The sequence below is a fragment of the Narcine bancroftii genome, chromosome 2 (genome assembly GCF_036971445.1).
Source record: "Narcine bancroftii isolate sNarBan1 chromosome 2, sNarBan1.hap1, whole genome shotgun sequence".
Taxonomy (NCBI): domain Eukaryota; kingdom Metazoa; phylum Chordata; class Chondrichthyes; order Torpediniformes; family Narcinidae; genus Narcine; species Narcine bancroftii.
The window spans coordinates 195,425,236-195,446,387 of NC_091470.1; the positions used below are offsets into that span (position 1 = coordinate 195,425,236).

The following is a 21,152-nucleotide window of genomic DNA, read 5'->3' on the forward strand; positions in this document are numbered from 1 at the left end:
CTCCTGTATCTCTTCCCCAATGGGAGCAGCTCTGTGCGGAGTGGAGGGGGTCCTCAACGATTTTGTGCGCCCTCTTCTGACAACGATACCCCTCCCCCAGATCACGTCGATTGGAGGGCGCGAGTTAGCGGGAGAGGTCGGACAGATTTGTCTTGTTTTCTCTGGAGTGTTGGAGGCTGAGGGGAGACCTGATGGGAGTTGGTGAAATCACAAGTGGCATCGATAGAGTGGACAGTCAGAATCTTTTCCCCACGATAGAAGCGTCACACAGGTGACATGCTTTAGATTGGGGGGGGGGGAGATATTTCGATAAGAACACAGAAAGCTGGATGAACTCAGCCGGTCTCGCAGCGACTGTAGGAGGTAAAGTGATATATTAGCGACATTTTGGGCCTGAGCCCTTCTTCAAGGTATAATTAAAAAGAAGAATGGAAAGAGGAAAAGAACAGATCAACAGACAAAAGGTGTTAATTGGATCTGATAAGAGGACAGGAGAGAGAAAAGGTGGGGGGGTGGTGTGTGGTTGTATTTGGCTCTGTGAAAGGAGACAGAAGAGAAAGGGAATAGAGAGAGAACTATGAGAAGGGATAGATGGGGTGGGGGCTAACGTAAACTGGAGAAGTCGATATTAATGCCAACCAGTCTGAAGGTGAGGTGTTGTTCCTCCAATTTGCAGGCCGTGCATGAGACCACGGACAGACATCCCAGCAAGAGAGCGGGATGGGGAATTGGAACGGGCGGTCACTGGGAGATCCACGCTATTGCAGTGGGCAGAGCCGAGGTGCCCAGTAAAGTGATCTCCCGGTCTGCGCCCAGTCCCTCAGGTGACGAGACCCTAGTGGGAGTGATTTGTTTGCACAGAGACTGGGGTGTGCCAGGAGTAGGGGCATCAAAGAGGCTTCCGGATAGACCTTGGAATATAAAGGGGATGGAAGGAAGCCAGGTACGAGCGACAGTTTAGTTTGGCACAGACACGTGGGCTGAAAGATCTGATCCTGTGTGGGACTGATCTTAGCAGCACAAGAATGTGGTTACCCTTTTCCTGATCTTCTGGGCTTCCTGAGATCAAAAGTCCAGAGGTCTCTAGTAAGACTACATTTGTTCTGAGTCTTGGTCACCTCATTGTAGGAAGGATGTGGAAGCTTTGGAGAGGGTGCAGAGGAGATTCACCAGGATGTTGCCTGAATTGGAAAGTAAGTCTTACGAGGTGAGGTTAGCAGAGTGGGGACTTTTCTCTTTGGAACCAGGGAATAGAGGTCCACAAGATTATGGGAGGCATAGATTAGGTGGATGGCCAGTGCCTTTCTCCCGGGGGGGGGGGGGTGGGGGAGGAGTAGCAAACACCAGAGGACATCTGTACAGGGTGAGGGAAGGGAAGTTGAAACATGGTAACAGGCCCTTCTGGCCCACAAGCCCATGCTGCCCAATTACACCCAATTACTTACAACCCTGGTACATTCTGAACGATGGGCAGAAACCGGAGCCCGGGGGAAAATACATGCAGACAAAGAAAGAACGTACAAACTCCTTACAGACAGCGTGGGATTCAATTCCTGGACTTGATCGCTGGTGCTGTAATGCCGTTGCACTAACCGCCATGTCAACTGGGGTTAAGGGTTTTTTTTACTCACAGAGAGTTGTGGGGGCCTGGAATACATTGCCAGGGATGGTGGTGGAGGCTGGAACATTAGGGGCATTTAAAAGAGGCACAAGGATTTAAGAGGGGTTACAAGGTAGAAAGGGTTTCTATTTTTTGGTAGATATATATGGGTTGGCAAAACATCATGGGCCGAAGGGCCTGTTCTGTAGTACTTGATGATTCTATGATCTCACGGGCAAGGAGGGATGGGTGATAAATGCTGGCATTGCTGGTGGCAGAGAAGAGATACATAGAATAATTTGGGCTCTGCCTCCACCGTGGTAAATGAGAGATGGTGTCCTGAGTGAGGTCAAAACACAGAGATGCTGGAGGAACTCAGTGGTCTTGCAGTGTCCACAGAAGGAAAAGATGTATTACCAACATTTTGGGCCCGAGGAACCTCGTACCATGACAGAGGGGTCTGGCCTGACTTTAGCTGGATAGGAGATGAGGAGGGATGAGCATTAAATCGGTCTCATGCCAGACTGAGACCACCTGCGAATTGGAGGAACAACACCTCATCCTCCAACCGGTTGGCGTTAACATTGATGTCTCCTGCTTCTGTTAGAATCCACCCCCATCTTCATCCCCACCCCCGTCTCCTTCCCCTAATTCTCTCCCCTCCTTTCCCTCTACCACAGAGCCAAAATCAATTCTCACCTCGTAACATATCCAATAACACCTTTTGTCTGTTGGCCTGGACTCCTCCCTCCCCATTCTCACCCCAGCCTTTAATTCTGACTATTTGTACCTTGAGGAAGGGCTCAGACCCTAAATGTCGGTAATATCTTTACCTCCTATGGACGCTGCGAGATCGGCTAGTTCCTCCAGCATTCGACTACAGTCACTGTGTCTGCAGGCTTTCATGTTTCACAACCAGGGAAGGTTAATGACCCAAATGCCTCTGCATTAATCCAACATCACACCAATCCTCAGTTACCTCTTTACCACCTGAAAATTTCACCATGACTTTCCCCAGTAACGTGGCCAGGATGGTTGCCATGTGAACAAAAGGCCCCTGCAATTGAGGAGGGGAAAGTCCGTCAGGGTGACGTTGCCAGTGATGGATTCAGCTTTGTTGCGGAGAGGGGAGAGGTCCGAGGTGGGAAGGGAGGGGCGGTAGTGGTGGGGGTTTAGTACGCGTGGGGAGAGGGGAGGGCAGGGTCCAGAGAAGGGGAGAATGGGGGCGGGAGAGGGAGGGGCAGGAGTGGGTGCAAGGGCAGAGAGGAGAGAGAGGAGTGGAAACAAGAAGGGGAAGGAGAGAGAGAGAGAGAGAGAGAGAGAGAGAGAGAGAGAGAGAGAGAGAGAGAGAGAGAGAGAGTGTGAGAGAGTGAGGGACCAGGAGGGGTGGGAGAGAGGTGGTGGGAGAGACCAAGTAGGGAAGGGAATGGGGAGAGAGGGAGGGGAGAGAATGGGAGGGAGGGAGAACATAGGAAACAGGAGCAGGAGTCAGCCATTCGGCCCATCGACCCTGCTCTGCCATTCAACAAGATCTTGGCTGATTCGATGATGGGCTCAACTCCACCTACCTGCCTTTTCCCCACATCCCTTAATTCCCAAACGATGTAAAAATCTACCTAACCTTGTCTTAAATAGATTTACTGAGGTTGCCTCCACTGCTTCAACGGGCAGCGAATTCCACAGATTCCCCACCCTCTGGGAAAAGCAGTTCATGGAACATAGAACTGCAGCACAGTACAGGCCCTTTGGCCCTCAATGTTCCTGAAAGGGAATTCTACACCCTCCCTACCCCGTAACCCTCTATTTTTCTTCCATCCAAGTGTCAAAGAGTCTCTTAAATTCCCCCAATGTTCCAGCTTCCACCAACACTCCTGGCCAGGCATTCCAGGCCCCCACAACTCTGTGTTAAATAATTTGCCCCTGACATCTCCCCTAAACTACCCTCCCTTCACTTTGTACAGACGTCCTCTGGTGTTTGCTTCTCCAGCCCTGGATAAAAGACGCTGGCCGTCCACCTTATCTCTGCCTCTCGTCATCTTCTAGACCTCTATTAAGTCTCCTCTCATTCTTCTACGCTCCAAAGAGGTGCCCGAGTTGTATTGCCTCTCCCACAGCGAGGAGCTCCCTTGCCGCTCCCCTCCACAGTGCGGAGCTCCCTCACCACCCCCTTCTCGGATGTTAGCTCTCCAGAGTACGGAGTATCTCCCGCATCACTCCTGCTCGGGCACAGGGTGGGATCCAGTCCCGAGGAGGAAGACCTTCTGTTCCCTGCTCACCACCTACCACTTTCCCCAGGAAGATGGTGCTCCCGGCCGCCAGGGTGCAGGTGACGCCGATCAGCTTGGCCAGGAAGGTGCGGAAGGTGAAGAATTCATCCAGCGTTACCCCCCGGAGGGTGACCTTCAACTCGGGAATGCCGGATCCTGAGGGACAGACCAGTGGAGGTCAGCGTGGCACCGTTATCCGTGCACGCTACGGGGGGGGGGGGGAATGCAACCATCCTTAATCCCTCCATCCCATGCTCACTAGCCCAGAGAGAGGGGCATCGGACAATAGACTGGTGAGGCACTGGTGTGCTGCACTGTGGGAGGGGTAGAGAGGGAGCTCCTCACTGTGGGAGGGGTGGAGAGGGAGCTCAGTGCTGTGGGAGGGGTGGAGTGGGAGCTCTGTGCAGATGGAGGGGCAGCACTGTGGGAGGAGTGGAGAGGGAGCTCCATACTGAGGGAGGGGTGGTGAGGGAACTCCACTCTGAGGGAAGGGTTTCAAACCCCCCCACGCTAATTGGGAAAAAATAATCTGGAATTGAAGAGTGGATTTAGCATTCCATATCTTTATACATGGCCTGGAAATGGATAGTGGTGGTGGGGAGGGGAGAGGAGAACGAGGGCAGGGAGGGATATTGGACATACCTGCAGCCTGAGGAGAGAGGTATTTGGCGACTCCAGCAGACACCATGGTGAGGAAGACGTGGTACAGGGCCCAAGAGAAGTACTGGAGATAGCGATATCTATCCAGAGAGTCGTAGACCCAGAGGTTGGCTGGCAGGTGGGAAACCAGAGAAAAAAGCAAAAAAGTTAATATCAGCCAGCCAAGCTGGGAAAACATCAGGCAGCGTCTGCTGAGAGAGAAACAGTTAATGTAGAACATTCCGGCCTAAACAGCCCGTTCGATGTTGTGCCAACCTATATAAACCTCGTCAACAATTCACTCTTCCCTCCCTCACACCCAGAACGTGCCGGCCTAAGCATCTTCCACCACCACCCCCTGCGGAGGCATTCCAGGCCCCCTCAACTCTCATGTGTTAAAAAAAAATGTACCCCTGACGCCTCCCCTAAACTTTCCTCCCCTCAACGTGTCTGGTGTTTGCTTCTCCCGCCCTGGCAAACAGCCGCTGGCCATCCACCCTGTCTGTGCCTCTCAGAATCTTCGATCAAGTCTCCTCTCATTCTTCTACACTCCAAAGAGAAAATCCCCAGCTCTGCTCATCTTGCCTCACCTGACCTGTTCACCAATCCAGGCAACGTCCCGGGAAATCTCTGCATCGTCTCCGAAGCATCTACATCCTTCCTGTAATGAGGTGGCCAGAGCTGAATGTAATACTCCAAGTGTGGTCGCACCAGAGATTTATAGATCCTCACGGCTCTTAAACTCAATCCCCTGACTAATGAAGGCCCAACTCTTAACCACCCGTTATGCTTCCACGACAACCTTGAGGGATGTATAGACCTGGACCTCAAGGCCCCTCTGTTAAGAATCTTGCCTTCAGGTTTGACCTTCCTACGGGCAGTGCTTCACACTTATCCGCATTGAACTCCATCTGCCACTTCTCCGCCCAACTCTGCATCCTGCCTGTATCCTGTGGTATCCTATCTCCAGGTCAGCGACCTTGCATTGGAAGAGTTGCGGGGAAGCACTGATGCCGGAACCCAAAGCAAAATATGGAGGATCTCAGCAGGTCAGGGAGAAACAGCCAGCCAATGTCTCGGTTCAGGGCCCTTCATCGAGACTGAAGGAGAAAGGAGTGAAATGAAAAACAGTGTTCTCTGGTCCTCGGTGCAAAACACGCAGATGCACAACCAGACATGACACACATACAGACAAACAATACACATGCAGGACAAGTTTTCATATATACAAATAAATAAATAATGTCTCATGAATATGAGTGACTCAGAGGGTCAGTGGGAGCGGTTCCTTTGATTGTTCACCCCATGGTCAGAAGCTGTTCCTCAGCCTGGTGGTGCTGGCTCTGATCCTCCTGTATCTCTTCCCCGACAGGAGCAGCTGAAAGATGCTGTGTGCGGGGTGGAAGGGGTCCTTAACGATTTAGCGCGCCCTCTTCAGGCAACGATCCTGGAAGATTACATCAAAGGGGGGGGGGCGTAGAGGGGAGGAGGGAGACTCCAGTGATCCTCTCTACCGCTCTTATGGTCCTGTGGAATGACCTCCAATCCATTTCTCTGCAGCCACTGTACCCCACACTGTGATGCAGCCGGACAGGACGCTCTCGATAGAGCTCCTGAAGAAGGTGGACGTGACGGTAGCTGGTGGCCTTGTCCAATTCAGTCTTCACAGGAAGCGCAGTCGCTGTTGTGCCTTCCTGACAAGTGAGGAGATGTCAAATGTCCACAATGTGGACTCCAAGAAACTGGTGCTCTCCACTACAGAGTTGATGACGTGTAGCAGAGGGAGGTCGTTCCTGGTCCTCCTGAAGCCCACTATCATCTCCTTCATCTTGTCCATATTGAGGCTCAGGTTGTTAATCTCGCGCCACATCATGAGATTTTCTACCCCTTCTCTGCATTGAGACTCTTCTTTGTTGCTGATGCGTCATCTACAAACTTGATACAGTCGTGGGTCAGTAGCATGTCGAGCACGCAGCCCTGAGGTGTGTGAACATAAGAAATAGGAGCAGGAGTTGGCCATCCGTCCCATCGAGCCCTGCTCCACCATTCAATGAGATCATGGCTGATCTGATGATCGGCTCATCTCCACCCACCTGCCTTTTCCCCATGTCCCTTAATTCCATGACTATGTAAAAATCTACCCAACCTTGTCTTAAATATATTTACTGAGGTCACCTCCACTGCTTCAACAGGCAGTGAATTCCGCAGATTCACCCCCCTCTGGGAAAAGCAGTTTCTCCTCATCTCCATCCTAAATCTACTCCCCTGCATCGTAAGGTTATGTTCCCCTAGTTCTGGTCTCCCCCACTAATGGAAACAGCTTATCTCCCTCTATCTTATCAATGCCTTTCATAACTTTACATATTTCTATAAGATCCCCTCTCCTTCTTCTCCATTACCTCGTTGGAACTTGGAGATGATGACATCGAGGCTGAAACTGATGGTGGCCATGGACATGCCCAGCAGGAAGAGGAAAATCCAGTCCTCGCCCACCTTCAGGACTTGCCGCCATATGGCCAGACCCAACGCTGCAATGAAACGGCAGCTCTCAATGGTGAACAGAGATCAGGTCATCACACAACTCCCTGCCCTCCTCTCCATCCATGCCTCCATCCCAAGGTCACTGCCAATGTATCCCACCCCAGTTGCACTCTCCTACCTTCTGTCACAGTGGAAGAGGCCCACAATGTGGAGATAGGATCTTGGGCCCAACCTGCCCACGTCAACCAATACGTCCCACCCACACTGGTCCCACCTGCCTGTGTTTGGCCCCTCATCCCTCTAAACCCGTCCTATCCATGGATCCGTCCACATGTCCCAACCACACTGGTCTCACCTGCATGCATTTGGCCCCACATTCCTCTAAATCTGTCCTGTCCATGGATCTGTCCAAATGTCCTACCTGCCTGCATTTGGCCCCTCATCCCTCTAAATCTTTCCTATCCGTGGATCTGTCCCAATTTTTCTTAAATATTCCACACGCCCACCACCTTTTGTGTAAAAACATTACCCCTCAGGTTCCTGTTAAATGTCTCCCCCCTCCACCTTCAACCTTTGTCCACTGGTTATCGATCTCCCCTACTCTGTGCGTTCACCCAATCTATTCCTCCCACAATTTTGTCCTCCCCTACGAGATCACCCCTCATCCTGTGCTCCAAGAAATAAAACCCTAACCTGCTCAACCTCTCTCTGTAGCTCAGGCACATTCCCTCCTCCCCGCCCCCTGCCCAAATTCCCTGGCAACGTCCTCATAAACCTACTCTCCACCCTCTGCAGTTTGACGACATATTTCCCCCAACACAGTGAACAGAACCCTCCAAATGGAGCCTCTTCAGTGTCTTATACAATGGCATAGTGACCTCCCAACTCTACATTCAATGCTCTGACTGCACCAAAATAACTTTTGACCCTTTTTGGATATTACCGAACTTTCCCACTTCATATCAACCTAATGTAGTGGATGCTCTTTTTCATTTGAATCCTTCCCATAAGGGTTTAACTCAGTGGTTCTCAACCTTTCTCTTCCCACTCACATCCCACTTTAAGTAACCCCCTGCAATCGGGGCTTTGTGGTTAGTAAGGAATTGCTTAAGGTGGGATGTGAGCGGGAAGGGAAGGTTGAGAACCACTGCTCTAGACCCAATTGGTACTGAAATATTTTGCTGGAGAAAAATTGTCATTGGCCCATTTCCTTTGGAGTTCTGAAACCATACACATAACGAGTCAATGAGGGATGATTAAAACAGTGGTTTTCAAACTTTTTCTTTCCACCCACCTCCCACCATAAGCAATCCCTTACTAATCACAGAGCACTGATGGCAAAGGGATTACTTATAAGTGAGTGGAATGAAAAAGGTTGAGAACCATTGGGTTAAAACCTCTTCATTATGTGCCCAACATGGATTGATTCAATTTAAAGTGGTGCATCGGGTTCATATGTCAAAAGGTAAACTGGCCCCTATCTTTCCTAATGTTAGTCCTACGTGTGACTGATGTAAATCACATGTGGCCACTGTAACGCACATGTTTTGGTGTTGCTCTGGATTGGACAGATATTTTCAAGACTTTGTCCATTCTACTGGGTATGAGATTGCAACCTAATCCATTGACTGCTGTTATTGGAATTATAGTTCCAGACGTGGGTAAAATTCCCACCTTCTGCACATCGGGTTGTTGCCTTTACGAGACCATTGGCCAAAAGAACCATTTTATTTAAATGGGAAGATCCTAATTCACTGACTTTGATGCAAGGCTCTCTCATATTATGTCATGTATAAGTCTAGAAAAAAAATTAGAAGTTGCACTTTCAATACCTCCGTTAAGTTTGAAGAGACTTGGCGTCTTTTTATAAACTATTTTTGCCTGAGTTAATCTGTATTTTGACTTTACCTTCCAGATGGTTCTGGATTTCTGTTGTTTTTTTTTATTGGCAAAGACCAGATAAAATGTTTGTACTGAACCGTACATAGTGAACTCTCAGTTTCGGCTGCCCAGCCTTTTATTTTGGTAGGTTCCAGGACAAGAGGGCACAGTCTTATAATTAAAAAGTACCAATTTACAACAGAGATTAGAAGACATTTCTTCAGCCGGAGGGTCGTGGGTTTGTGGGATTTGTTGCCACATGCAGCTACGGAGGCCAGATCATTGTGGGAGGGGGGGGTGGAGGGTTTAAGGGGAAGATTGATAGTGTAAGGTAAAACATCATGAGATGGGAATGTGTAGGGAGTTACCCTGTACAGGGCTGTAACAAGAAGGGGAGGTGTCCTTGTACTCCTGTTAGGTAAAACATCATGAGATGGGAATGTACAGGGCTGTAACAAGATGTGAATGCATCCTTGTTCTTACAAGATAAGAGAGACATTGATGGATTGAGAGGCAGGAAGCTAGCAGGGAAAGGATAGCAACAGTTTTAGTCATTGGACAAGTAATGATATGATGATGTTCTAAGCACATATCCAAGGGTATAAAAAATCACCATTTTGCTGATAACGGCAGAATGCATTCTCCGACTAACATGGTTAGTCGCAAGTGTTACAATCCGGTAATAAAGAACAAAGAACCCTGATTTCGACTCAGCCTGGTGTTTGTCTCACTCATTCATGAACAAAGCAGACCTAACAATTGGTATCTAATTAGTCAGGGTATCAAGGGATATGGGGACAAGGCCAGGACTTGGAACTATATGCAAGAACAGTTTAGCTCAGGGAGGTTTCACAGAGCAGACTTGATGGACCAAATGGCCTGCTTCTGTTCCTTTTTCTTCTAATGTGAATACTTTTTTTTCACTCTCTTTGAATATTCAAAATGGAGGAGAAAGGGATAATATTATTCAATATCTACAATGTTATTCGTTGTATTAAATATTTGCAATATAGCGATGTTTCTGTTTTCACTGTTCGATTCTGGATTCTATTCTCCTCATGTAACATTTACTAAAATATGTTTAATCAAAAGATTGAAAAAGGAAGAATTTTTGACCAACTTTTCTACCTGTGATACCAGTTATCTTTCTTCTTTTTAAAAAAAATAGTTTTATTAATTTTGATTATAAAGCATAAAAAAATGTATAAGTACAAAAAATAACAGGTTTGTTATGTAGGACTCTAACCGTGCATCTTGGCACCTCACAGTTTGGCGGGCAGCAACCTCCTTTGAAGAAGACCGCAGAGCCCACCTCACTGACAAAAGGCAAAGGAGGAAAAACCCAACACCCAACCCCAACCAACCAATTTTCCCCTGCAGCCGCTGCAACCGTGTCTGCCTGTCCCGCATCGGACTTGTCAGCCACAAACGAGCCTGCAGCTGACGTGGACATTTACCCCCTCCATAAATCTTCGTCCGCGAAGCCAACCCAAAGATAGATAGAAAGAAGAAAGATATGTAGGACTAGATGTTAATATTACATTCCTGAGACTTGCTGCCTAAACTCTGTGGGGTGGCCAAGTGAGCAGTGGCATCTTCTGGGTTATCAAGTGGGTGCCCTCCCTCCTCAGGGAGGGTTCAGCAGTGAATCCTGGCATCCAGGGCTCACCCCCTCAATGCCATTGGCTCAACTGGGGGCCCAGGTGGAATCCTTTCTCATCACCCAGAGCCACTGACCGCCCTTCTTCAGCAGCTCCGCTGAGATTTTCGACTGCTTGTTGGTGTGTCTTTCCTCATGCTTCCCAACTTCCTTGACATCGATGTGGCTGCAAATCCTCTGCGGCCAACTTCAACCGGCCAGACCTTTGCCTTCCAGCCATGTTGCTGCAAGCTCAGCGTCCCCTCAGCCCCTGGAGGGGAGTCCTTCTCCCCTCCATCCTCCCAGGGGTACTGTAAACCTGATTCTATAAACTAGATGGAGTGAGGCCGACCACAGCACAAGGTCTGGTCTGAGGTTGGTTTCCGCCATTTCATTCAGGAAGCAGGGCCTCTGGCTCAAGTCTGCCGCCACCTTCCAGTCATGTGCCTCACCTAGCTGCCCAGAGTCCGATTCCGCCTTGACCCTCGCCTTCCTGGTCATATGCTGTTAAAGGGAATGAAGGGGGAGGTAGAGCATTAATACTCATCCGCTGATTTTTCCAGCACTGCTGTCAAGACACCATTACACCTAGGTGTGACGCCAGGTGTATCGGCCTTGACTGAGGCTGGTCTTGCAGCTGACGTTGGGAAGAAGGAACACGTGTGGGAAAAAAAAGACAAAAATCAAAAGACAGGTCCAAAATTCATAAACATATTAATAATTTTATCCTGATTAAAGAGAAATCTAAACTCCCTCCTGACTATTATCCATGTTGTATGATAACAGGCATACTTAATACTTAAAATTAAAACAGAGAAAAAAAAGGCCAAGTGTTTTATGTATTAAGAAAATGACTCATAAACACCCCGCCCCCACCACCACAGCATTTGAAATCTTATACCCGAATCATTAATTGAATAATGAATCTTTTCTAAGTTTAAACAGGACATAATATCACTCAGCACGAGTGGGCAGGACAGCATCCTTCCGTCTAAGTCAAGCTAAAAGAGAAGCGAAGGATGGAGTTTGGATTTGGTTCTAAATTTACGTTACGAATTAATGATGAGGATGGAAGACATCTCTCTGGTATTTTTCCAGACTAGGGCAAGTCCAGAACATATGAATTAAAGAAGTCTTTCCTCTCTTTCATCTATCACAGCAAGAATTTATTTCTGGGGGAAAAAAAAATGAGATAATTTAGCTTTGGACATGTGTGGCCTATGTACAACTTTAAATTGTAGTTAGCAATGACAAGCACATAATGATGGGTTATTGACCAACTTAAAACTCAAATTAAATCCCAAACTTCATCTGATATTGAAAGGTTTAAATCCTGTTCCCAGGTATTTTTAGTTTTAAATAACTGGGCCTGTCTTAAACCTAGGTAACTCAACTTTTACAAGTACTATATTCCTACTTCCCTCGTCTCTAATCCTCACCATTCATTGTGTAGGTCCTACCCATTTTATAGCTCCCAAAATTAAACACATCACATTGCTCTATATTAAATACCATCAGGCAAAAGAAACTTTAACACATAAATGTCCAGATTCAAGGACAGATTCTTCCCTGTGGTTATCAGATGTTATCACCGGCTCCGTATGGGCTTTAAACGGCCCACTAAAGGAGCAGAAGGGGGTTTTATTTAAAATCCTCTGACCATGAAGCCTGTGCCCAAGATGATGGCGCACGAGGGGCTGCAGAGGAGTGGTGCGGGGCGCCAGAAAATGGGAAGACCACACCCCCCCACTGTTGAGAGGAGATGACCCATGGGACGGTGACCACAGCGGCGGGCCAGCGCAGGGGTCTGTGGATGAAGAATGCACAGACAGTGGGGGTATTGGCGGCTCGAGGTGATGAACCTGCGCAGGCTGTGGGCTGTTGGAGACTGGCTGAAGGGGCGCCAGGTATCAGAACTGGGGTGTGAAAGGGCGCTGAAGGGCTTCCTGTTCGTGTCGGAAGTTCGGATCTGAAGCTCATGCGGCCGATAGTTTGGACTGGACTTTGTCTGTCTGCGGAGGCTGGAGACAAATCCACAGACTCTCAACGACTCAGAGGGGATTGGGGGGGGGGGGCGGTTACTTACTCTCTTTTGCGTCTCTTTCTCTGACTGTTAAAGGCACCAGGCAATTTCTGCTGATGGTGAATTTGTCTCCCTTACAGTAGACTAAAGGAAATGTAATATTACATTTTTCCATTTTATCACACAACAATCTTGAAAAGATGACTGAGCACTGTCTAATATTACTACCGTAAATATGTGTGTATAATGCATTTTGAGTATAATGCGACCCACCCATTTTTGAGGGGGAAAAAGGGAGAAAGGTTTTACCCCCATGTATGATATGACCCCCCCCTCCTCTCACCCGCCTGATTTGCACAGCCGTCTCTCTCCCCCTCGCCCGCCCAATCTGCACTGCCATCTCTCTTCCCCCTCGCCCGCCCGATCAACGTTGCCGTCTCTCTCCCCCCTCACCCACCAGATCCGTGCTGCCGTCTCTCTCTCCCCTCACCCGCCCGATTCGCACTGCTGTCTCTCTCCTCCCTTGTCTGCCCGATTCGTGCTGATGTAAATATGCGTGTATAATGTGACCCCCTACTTTGAACTTGAATTTTGGTACAAAATTTTTCGCATTTTTCACGCATATTTACGTATGTTCTTTGCTCTGTCAGCAATACCCTACACCATTTGACTACAGTATTTCTGTTATTATTACATTACCAAGTGAATGAGTTGGCTGACCTGGAGAGCCAGCAAAACAGTTTTTTTTTTAAAACTGAATCTCGTTGCACGTGACAACAAACAATTTATGGCAATTCAGACATAAGCAAGCACAGACCCTTGTTAACCAACAGACTGGTCTTTTCTACCCACAACCTCAAATCTATCAGCTGGTCAGTGACTCAACAGAGTTGTGAAAGCCTTTGCATTTGAGTAAAAATTCCGCTCATCACCAAGATAAGACTACACAGAATTAACAACTCGGCCAACAGGGTTGCTAAATAACGGGACGAGAAGAGGGCTGTGGGGAGAGAATGGGGCAGTGGGTCTAATTGGGGACTGATATAAGGATGTTGGGAGAGAGGGACAGTGGGATCAGTGTGGGGACTGATACAGGGCTGTGAAGAGAATGGGGCAGTGGGTCTAATTGGGGACTGATATAGGGATGTTGGGAGAGAGGGACAGTGGGATCAGTGTGGGGACTGATACAGGCCTGTGGGGAGAGAATGGGGCAGTGGGATCAGTGTGGGGAGAGAGTGGGGCAGTGGGATCAGTGTGGGGACTGATATAGGGTTGTGGGGAGAGGGGGCAGTGGGATCAGTGTGGGGACTGATACAGGGCTGTGGAGAGAGAGAGGGGCAGTGGGATCAGTGTGGGGACTGATACAAGGCTGTGGGGAGAGGGGGCAGTGGGATCAGTGTGGGGACTGATACAGGGCTGTGGGGAGAGAGAGGGGCAGTTGGATTAGTTTGGGGACTGAAACAAGGCTGTGGGGAGAGGGGGCAGTGGGATCAGTGTGGGGACTCATACAGGGCTGTGGGAAGAGAGCAAGACTGTGGGATGAATTCAAGATTGCTTTTGGAACAACAGCAGGAATGCAGTGGGTTGAGTGGCCTGCTGTGGTCCCACCCCCCACACCACCCCACTCATCCAGATGCACACTTACGCTTGAAGAGCCGGAGGAGCCTGTGCCTCACTGGGCTCTGCCATTCAACATCAAAGTAGCCCTTGCTGGAACTCTTCCTTCCTTCCCCTCTGCCCTGGACCACCCGCCTATTTCGTCTCCCTGCCACGATGCCCTGACTCTCTCCACCGATCGCCCTGGTCTTCAAATCCTCCTCCTCTGAATGAAGAGGCATCTCCCAGCATTGAACAGCACAACCCAATCTGGGTGATATTGGACTGCATTCACCTGGTTTACTGGCTACTCTTTATATTTGCCTGGGCCTTGTTTGTCAGACTCCAGAGTAAACCAGTCGGGACTGTCCGTTCTTCCCTCCTCTAATACTTTTTATCTTGTTGTGAGAACTTTGTGTTTTTTATCTCAACAGAGTGTGGTTCTTACCTCTCTCAGCCGGAGTTCACATAAACCGACACCTTGTGGCTGGGATGGAAGGGTGGGGTCTGGGGATACCACTGCTCTTCCTGGGGTGTCAGGTAGCACCTCCCCCCCTATCCCTGGTGCAGTCCTGCCTGCCAATCCCAGCCGAGAGATTTTGCCTCCTGTCCCACCCTCAATGACCCATAAACCTCCTAGCCACAGGGCTCCCATATCCCCCCTTGGGATGGCTTGGAGCACTACAGACCCCCCCCCCCCCCCAGGAGTCCTGGTCAGGAGTTCTGCAGGGTTGGGGGATTTGGGGTGTAGGGTCGGGCCAAGATGCGATTGTGACCATGTGTGTATCTGGCTGCTAGCTGAGTATCATCTCCTGATGCCCTGAAGCATGTCCACACACACCCACACACCCTCACACCCACACACCCGCACTTTCATACACATAAATACACACACCCCCGCTCTCACACATACACTTTCATACACACACCCTCCCCGCTCTCACGCACACACCCTCCCCGCTCTCACGCACACACCCTCTCAGACACACCCCCCTCTCACACACACCCCCCTCTCACACACACCCCCCTCTCACACACACCCCCCTCTCACACACACCCCCCTCACACACACACCCCCCTCTCACACACACCCCCCTCTCACACACACCCCCCTCTCACATCCCCCCCACACACCCCCGCTTTCACATACACACACACACCCACACACAAGTGCCCACTCACACACACAGACACACCCTCGTCCACATAAAAGTATCCCTTTTTTTGCACTAGGGATCACTGTGAATGTTTATGATCCATTTTATGTATTTATTGTGTTTTAATTTATTTCAATTAATTTACTGTGATAACTTTTTTCTTTACAAATACCTGCCCACCTGCAGCCAGTGAGAATTTCAGTTCTTGCGTGTCATTGTACCACATGTACAACAAACTCAATATCATTACCTGCCTGAAATTCTATTAAACGTCATGATGTTCCCCACTTCCTTCCCGGACCCTGGCATCTCTCCCACCTCCTACCTACCTGTCCCTCCCAACTATCAAATCCCCTATCACTGGGCCCAGGCTCGGTGCCAGAGATGTGATAACAGCAACTTGCCCCTATTATTGATGGGTACGGCCACAGGGGTGCTCTGCTGCTTCTGCCTCTTCCCCTCGCCTCCCCTGACCCTTAGGACTGATTCCTCCCTAAAATTCCTCCCTATCACTGCCTCCTAAATGATTCAAAGTTTATCCGGCTGCAGCTCCAGTTCCCTAACTCAGTTTATCAGGAGCTGCAGCTGGATGCACCTCCTGCTGGTGTGGATCATCTGCAACAAATGTGTTGTCCCTGACTTCCCTCATCCTGCAGTCAAAACACTGGACAGCCCTAACAACTGGCTCCATTATCCAGTTCATTAACTAGCTTAATTAAAGAAACTTACCACTCTTCCCTTACTGGGAGCAAACTCCTCCTCAGCCCCTACTCAACAAAGCCACTAGAGACAATGTCCCACTCCATCACTGGTCACTTTAACAGCTGCCCCTCTTTTGATACATTCCTATCTATTATCTCAATTGCTCCCTGGCCCTACTCAATTAACTCAATTGCAACCTCCTGGCTCCAACTCAAGGTAAGAGTTCCTTACTTTTTCAAACCTCCCTCTCAGCTGTGCTATTGGTTTTCACTTCAGCCTTCCATCATCTGCAGTATTTTGCTGTGCTGTCGCTTTTCACCAGCCTTCCATCATCTGCAGTATTTTGCTGTGCCGTCACTTTTCATTTCAGCCTTCCAGCATCTGCAGTATTTTACTATGCCATCATTCTTGTTTCAGATTTGCAGCATCTGCAGCATTTTATTTTGCCGTTATTTTTCATTTCAGCCCGACCCACTAAACATTTCGGATATGCAGACCTTTCACAGCATCTTTCAGCTGCTCCCATTGGGGAAGAGATACGGGAGGATCAGAGCCAGCACCACCAGGCTGAGGAGCAGCTTCTTCCCATGGCAGTGAGAATGTTGAACAACCTAAGGAACTGCTCACACTGACCCTCCGAGACGCTCATTTGTACAGTTTGTACGAGTGTTACATCTGGTTGTGTGTCTACACGTTTAGAACCGAAGACCGGAGAACGCTGTTTCATCGGGTTGTACTTGTGCAATCAGATGACAATAAATTTGGGGCGGGATGGTTGGCGTAGCGGTCAGCGCAATGCCATTACAGTGCCATCAATTGGGACCGGGGTTCGAATCCTGTGCTGTCTGTAAAGAGTTTGTATGTTCTCCCCATGCCTGAGTGGGTTTCCCTGGGGGCTTTGGTTCCCTCCAGTTGTTCAAAACATAGGCTGTAGGTCAATTGGTTGTAAACTGGGGACTCGTGGGTCGAAAGGGCCTGTTACCGTGCTGTATGTCTAAATTTAAAATTAGAATTTAATTTAAATTTGACTTGATTTAAGAGACTGCTTCTTTGTAGATGTGTTATGGTGATCAATTAGGGGAGAGATGAAGGACAGATTCAACCAGATAGAACAGAAGGGACAGAGGGGATCCAGTTGGTGAAAGGTGGGTTGAAGGTGGAACCAGACAGGGAGGAAAGGGGTAGAATGGACGTCATGCCTTTACCTGCAGTGAGTTCCGCTGCCTGCTGACCTGCTCTGTCACCTGCAGGTGGAGGTGTCGCTCCACCTTCGCATTCACTGTCCAAAGATAATGTACCTGCCTGTGTTTGGCCCCACATCTCTCTGATATAGTCCCTGCCTTGTCCACCTTCTCTGGCATCCTGCTCCACACACCATCGAACCATAGAACAATACAGCACAGCAACAGGCCCTTCGGACTTTGATTTATGAAGGCCAAGATGCCAAAAGTTCTCTTTACGACCCTGTCCACCTGTGACATCACTTTCAGGGAATTCTGTATCTGTGCCCTTCCAAAATGCTGGGCAGGGGGAGAAGGGAGGGAGGGCGCAGCAGCCCCTCTCCCCAAAATGGCACACACCCGTGGTTACCCCAGGGCAGACCCTGCTGCCTCCATAGTTGGCAGGATTTGAACCTGCGCAGGGAGACCCCAATGGATTTTTAGTCCATCACCTTAACCATTCAGCCACAATTACTGTGGGGAAGTTAGAGAATGAGGGGCAAAGATATCACGTGGAGGAGACACTGATTTGGGACATTCAGATGGGATTTTGGGCGGGGACTTTATATTAGCCAAACAGTGAGTTCCTGAAATGGACTGAATGGTGCAAGAAGGTTCACTGATTGCCTTTGATGTGGAGTTTTTCAGCCCAGATTAGGAGAATCAGTTGCCAGAGGACATGGGTTTAAGGAGAAAGAGGGCAGACATTTAATAGGAACCTAAGAGTTAATGGAAGAGGTTCTGACAGCTCAGTGGTTACAGCATTGGTTTTATAAACCAAGGGTTATAAGTTCATCCCTTGCTGGGGCCTCCTTTCTATGGCAAAGTGGTGACTTTATGTTTTCCTTATGGTCGACAAAGAATCTCATGTATGTTACATTTTAAATGTAGAATTACATGATAATATTGGAACCTTTGCCTTTTAAAAGATAACTTTACGGGGAATTTCTTCACACAGAGAACGGTAGGGGGTGTGGAACGAGCTTCCAGCTGAAGTGGTAAATGTGGGCTCAATTTTAACATGTAAGAAAAGTTTGAACAGGTATGTGGCCAGGACGGGGGTTTCCTCCAAGTGATATCTTCGCCCCTCATACCCTAACCTCTCATAGTAGTCGTGGCCGAGTGGTTAAGGCGATGGACTAGAAATCCATTGGGGTCTCCCTGCGCAGGTTCGAATCCTGCCGACTACGGAAGCAGCAGAGTCTGCCCCAGGGTAACTGGGGTTATGTCTCATTTTGGGGAGGGGGGGCTGCATGGTTAGCACAATGGTGTTATGCGGTTGTGTTACGGTATCGAATCTAGCGCTGTCTGTAAGGAAGTCTACAGAAATCAAGGCAGAATAGGTCGGTAGTAAATTTATCCCAGCAAGGTAAATCTATTCCACCAACACCACCCATAAATTGGAGGAACAACACTTGATTTTCCCTCTGGCCCCTCTCCAACCGGACGGCTGCGGATCCTGCTGGACCCCGTTCTCCCTCCCTTTCCTTTCCCCTTGTCTTCTCTCCACCCCCTCCCTCTTCATTCACAGAGCCATCCTTCCTCCCCCTGTTTGCTGCTGCACCCTCCCTCCCTTCTCCACCTATTACCTATGGAACTGCACTTCTCCCCCTGCCCCTCCCCCCACCAGTTTGTTTGGATGCTGACATTTTGCTCACACCTTGATGAAGGGCTCAGGCCCGAAACGTCGATTCTGTATAAAGGACACTGCTAGACCTGCTGAGTTTCTCCAGCATTGTGTTTTTGCTGACTGTGAAGAGTCTGTACGTTCTCCCCATGTCTGCATGGGTTTTCCCTGGGGGGGGATCTTCAGTTTCCTCCCATCCTTCAAATCGTACCGGGGTTGTAGGTTAAGTTACACCCAATTGACCTACAAACTCCCGGTACCTTTAGAAGGGTGGGAGGAAACCAGAGCCCCCCCCCCTCAGGGAAAACCCACACAGACATGGGGAGAACGTACAAACTCCTTACGGTCATCGCCACATTCGAACCCAGGTCGCCGGCGCTGAAACGGCGCCGCACTAACTGAGGTTTACTGGCTGACGATAACTAGCACCTGCTGATTCTCTGACAGTTGACTGTGTAAACCTTACCCGCTCTCCCTGCCAGGGACAAAAAGCACGAACTTGGTGAGGTGTGGATGCTGTCAGACAGGACAGGGTTGGACTCAGGACAGTTCTGTCCCCGAGGCAAATATTTACTGGCTGACAAACCGCTGGAAGTGAGCATCATTGGGCCCAGAAGGTGGAGGGATGGGGCACCAGTGGAAGGACTGCAGAGATAAATTCAGACATTTGGAACAATCATGTTGATGGCAGTAGGGGAATGGGGGGGGGGGGGGGAGGAGACCCCAGTGATCCTCTCTGCCACTCTTATGGTCCTGAGCATTGACCTCCTGTCCGATGCTCTGCAGCGATGCAGTCGGCCAACAGGCCACTGTGAATCACCCCCAAACGCTAGGCCCCAAGGGGAGTGGGGGATGAGGGGAATGCGGGGAGAATAAAATGAAATTTGCAGAAATGGGTTGGTGGGTGTAGATTCAATGGGCTGAAATCCGTCTTCTTCAACATTTATATGGAGTAGGGTGGCCATTGGCGAATTTCCAAAGAGGAGGACGTGCAGGGTCACAGCGGTGGGGGGGAGGGTGCAGGTTTCTTACCTCCCATGGACCTCCGTCACACTTCTTCCTCCTGCCTACACCACACGCCAATGCCTGTATCGCGTGCTGACACTAGTGGCCCCGGTACTCCAATCCCTTGCGCGCAAGAAGAAACATGGTCGCACACGGGGCTACGGACCCCAGGATGCTGCATATCACACGATAAGCGCCCCCTTTCTGTCCTAACATCCCCGCACCCCCCAAATTAACATCGGGCTCACGTTAGCACCGGGTGGAGGGCAGGTTGCTTAAAAGCTGGACGAAAACTGGGCATCTGGCCATCCGAATAAGGGGGTTCTTTGAGAGTCATGGAGAGGTGTCGCTGACAGCGGACCCTAGAAAATCCCCCACTTCCATTGCTAAATGTTCTCGGACTGACCTCTCTTTAAACTCTACACACATCAATGTTTACTGGTTCATGTAGCGTGGCGAGCAAACTCAGTGAGGGCGTCAGACAAGGCGGCAACGGGAGATTCTTTCCAGAGGCAAATATTTAACAGACTCACGAGTCGGTGTGCACAAAGGGCTCACAGCTTGAGGGGTGGAGAGTGAGGCAGGGGGAAGAGTGTGACCAAAATGTAGCAAGGAAAAAAGGAAGGGGGGGAGTTCAAGTTTATAGTCACGAGCGATAGATTCTTTTTGCGGGCAGGCCAGTAGACATCACGGACATAGTACCACAAGTAAGACACAGTTACTGAGAGATCAGCCGGTGGAGATCATTCAGGAGTCTGATTACAGCAAGAATGAAAGTGTCCTCGAGTCCGGCTGGGCGCAATCTCATCCTCTTCCTGGTGAGGCAGGAGGTGATGAGAAGTGGGGTGAATCTTTGACATTTGTTGGCTGCCTTTTACGGGGGCAGCGGGAGTTGTAGAGAGCACCCGAGCATGAATCGCAGGTGCAGCAGGCCGTCCAGGAGGGACTGGATTTAGGAGCAGGGAGGTTCTGCAAGGTCCCGGTGAGGCCGCATCTGGGGCACTGCGTGCAGTTCTGGTCTCCTTCCTTGAGGAAGGGCAGACTGGCCTTGGAGGTGGTGCAGACGAGGTTCACCAGGTTGATTCCAGGGATGAGGGGGTTGGCCTATGAGGAGAGATTGAGTTGGCTGGGACCATACTTGCTGGAATTTAGAGAGAGGGAAAGAGAGAGATGGTGAGAGACAGAGAGGGAGAGAGAGGGCGTGAGATACAGAGGGAGAGAGACACAGTGGAGGAGAGAGAGAGGGAGAGACAGAGAGAGAGGGCGACAGACAGAGAGGGAGAGAGACAGAGATGGAGAGAGAGAGTTAGAGGGA

The 21,152-nt window shown here is 49.6% G+C and overlaps 1 protein-coding gene and 2 non-coding genes across 10 annotated transcripts in view; 1 reads left to right on the forward strand and 2 right to left on the reverse strand.

Annotated features, from left to right (window-relative positions):
- Nucleotides 1-14,402, reverse strand: part of LOC138754903 (chloride channel protein ClC-Kb-like) — a 75,032-nt gene extending 60,630 nt beyond the window's left edge. For 5 of the 8 annotated variants that reach the window (XM_069919892.1, XM_069919891.1, XM_069919887.1 and 2 more), the window contains exons 1-6: nt 14,176-14,402; nt 12,594-12,674; nt 6,906-7,034; nt 4,510-4,638; nt 3,884-4,023; nt 2,580-2,657 (exon numbers count right to left, since the gene is read on the reverse strand). In XM_069919892.1, coding sequence (XP_069775993.1) covers nt 2,580-2,657; nt 3,884-4,023; nt 4,510-4,638; nt 6,906-7,034; nt 12,594-12,674; nt 14,176-14,368 — 750 coding nt within the window. In that variant the 5' untranslated portion in view covers nt 14,369-14,402. The remainder of the gene's footprint in view (nt 1-2,579; nt 2,658-3,883; nt 4,024-4,509; nt 4,639-6,905; nt 7,035-12,593; nt 12,675-14,175) is intronic. The other 3 variants (XM_069919889.1, XM_069919888.1, XM_069919893.1) reach the window with 3 other exon arrangements.
- Nucleotides 14,403-17,598: 3,196 nt separating this feature from the next.
- trnaf-aaa (transfer RNA phenylalanine (anticodon AAA)) lies at nt 17,599-17,680 on the reverse strand. Its single transcript has one exon. It is a non-coding gene; the product is annotated as a tRNA-Phe (tRNA).
- Nucleotides 17,681-18,313: 633 nt separating this feature from the next.
- On the forward strand, nt 18,314-18,395 carry trnas-aga (transfer RNA serine (anticodon AGA)). The gene has a single exon. It is a non-coding gene; the product is annotated as a tRNA-Ser (tRNA).
- The last annotated feature ends 2,757 nt before the right edge of the window (nt 18,396-21,152 follow it).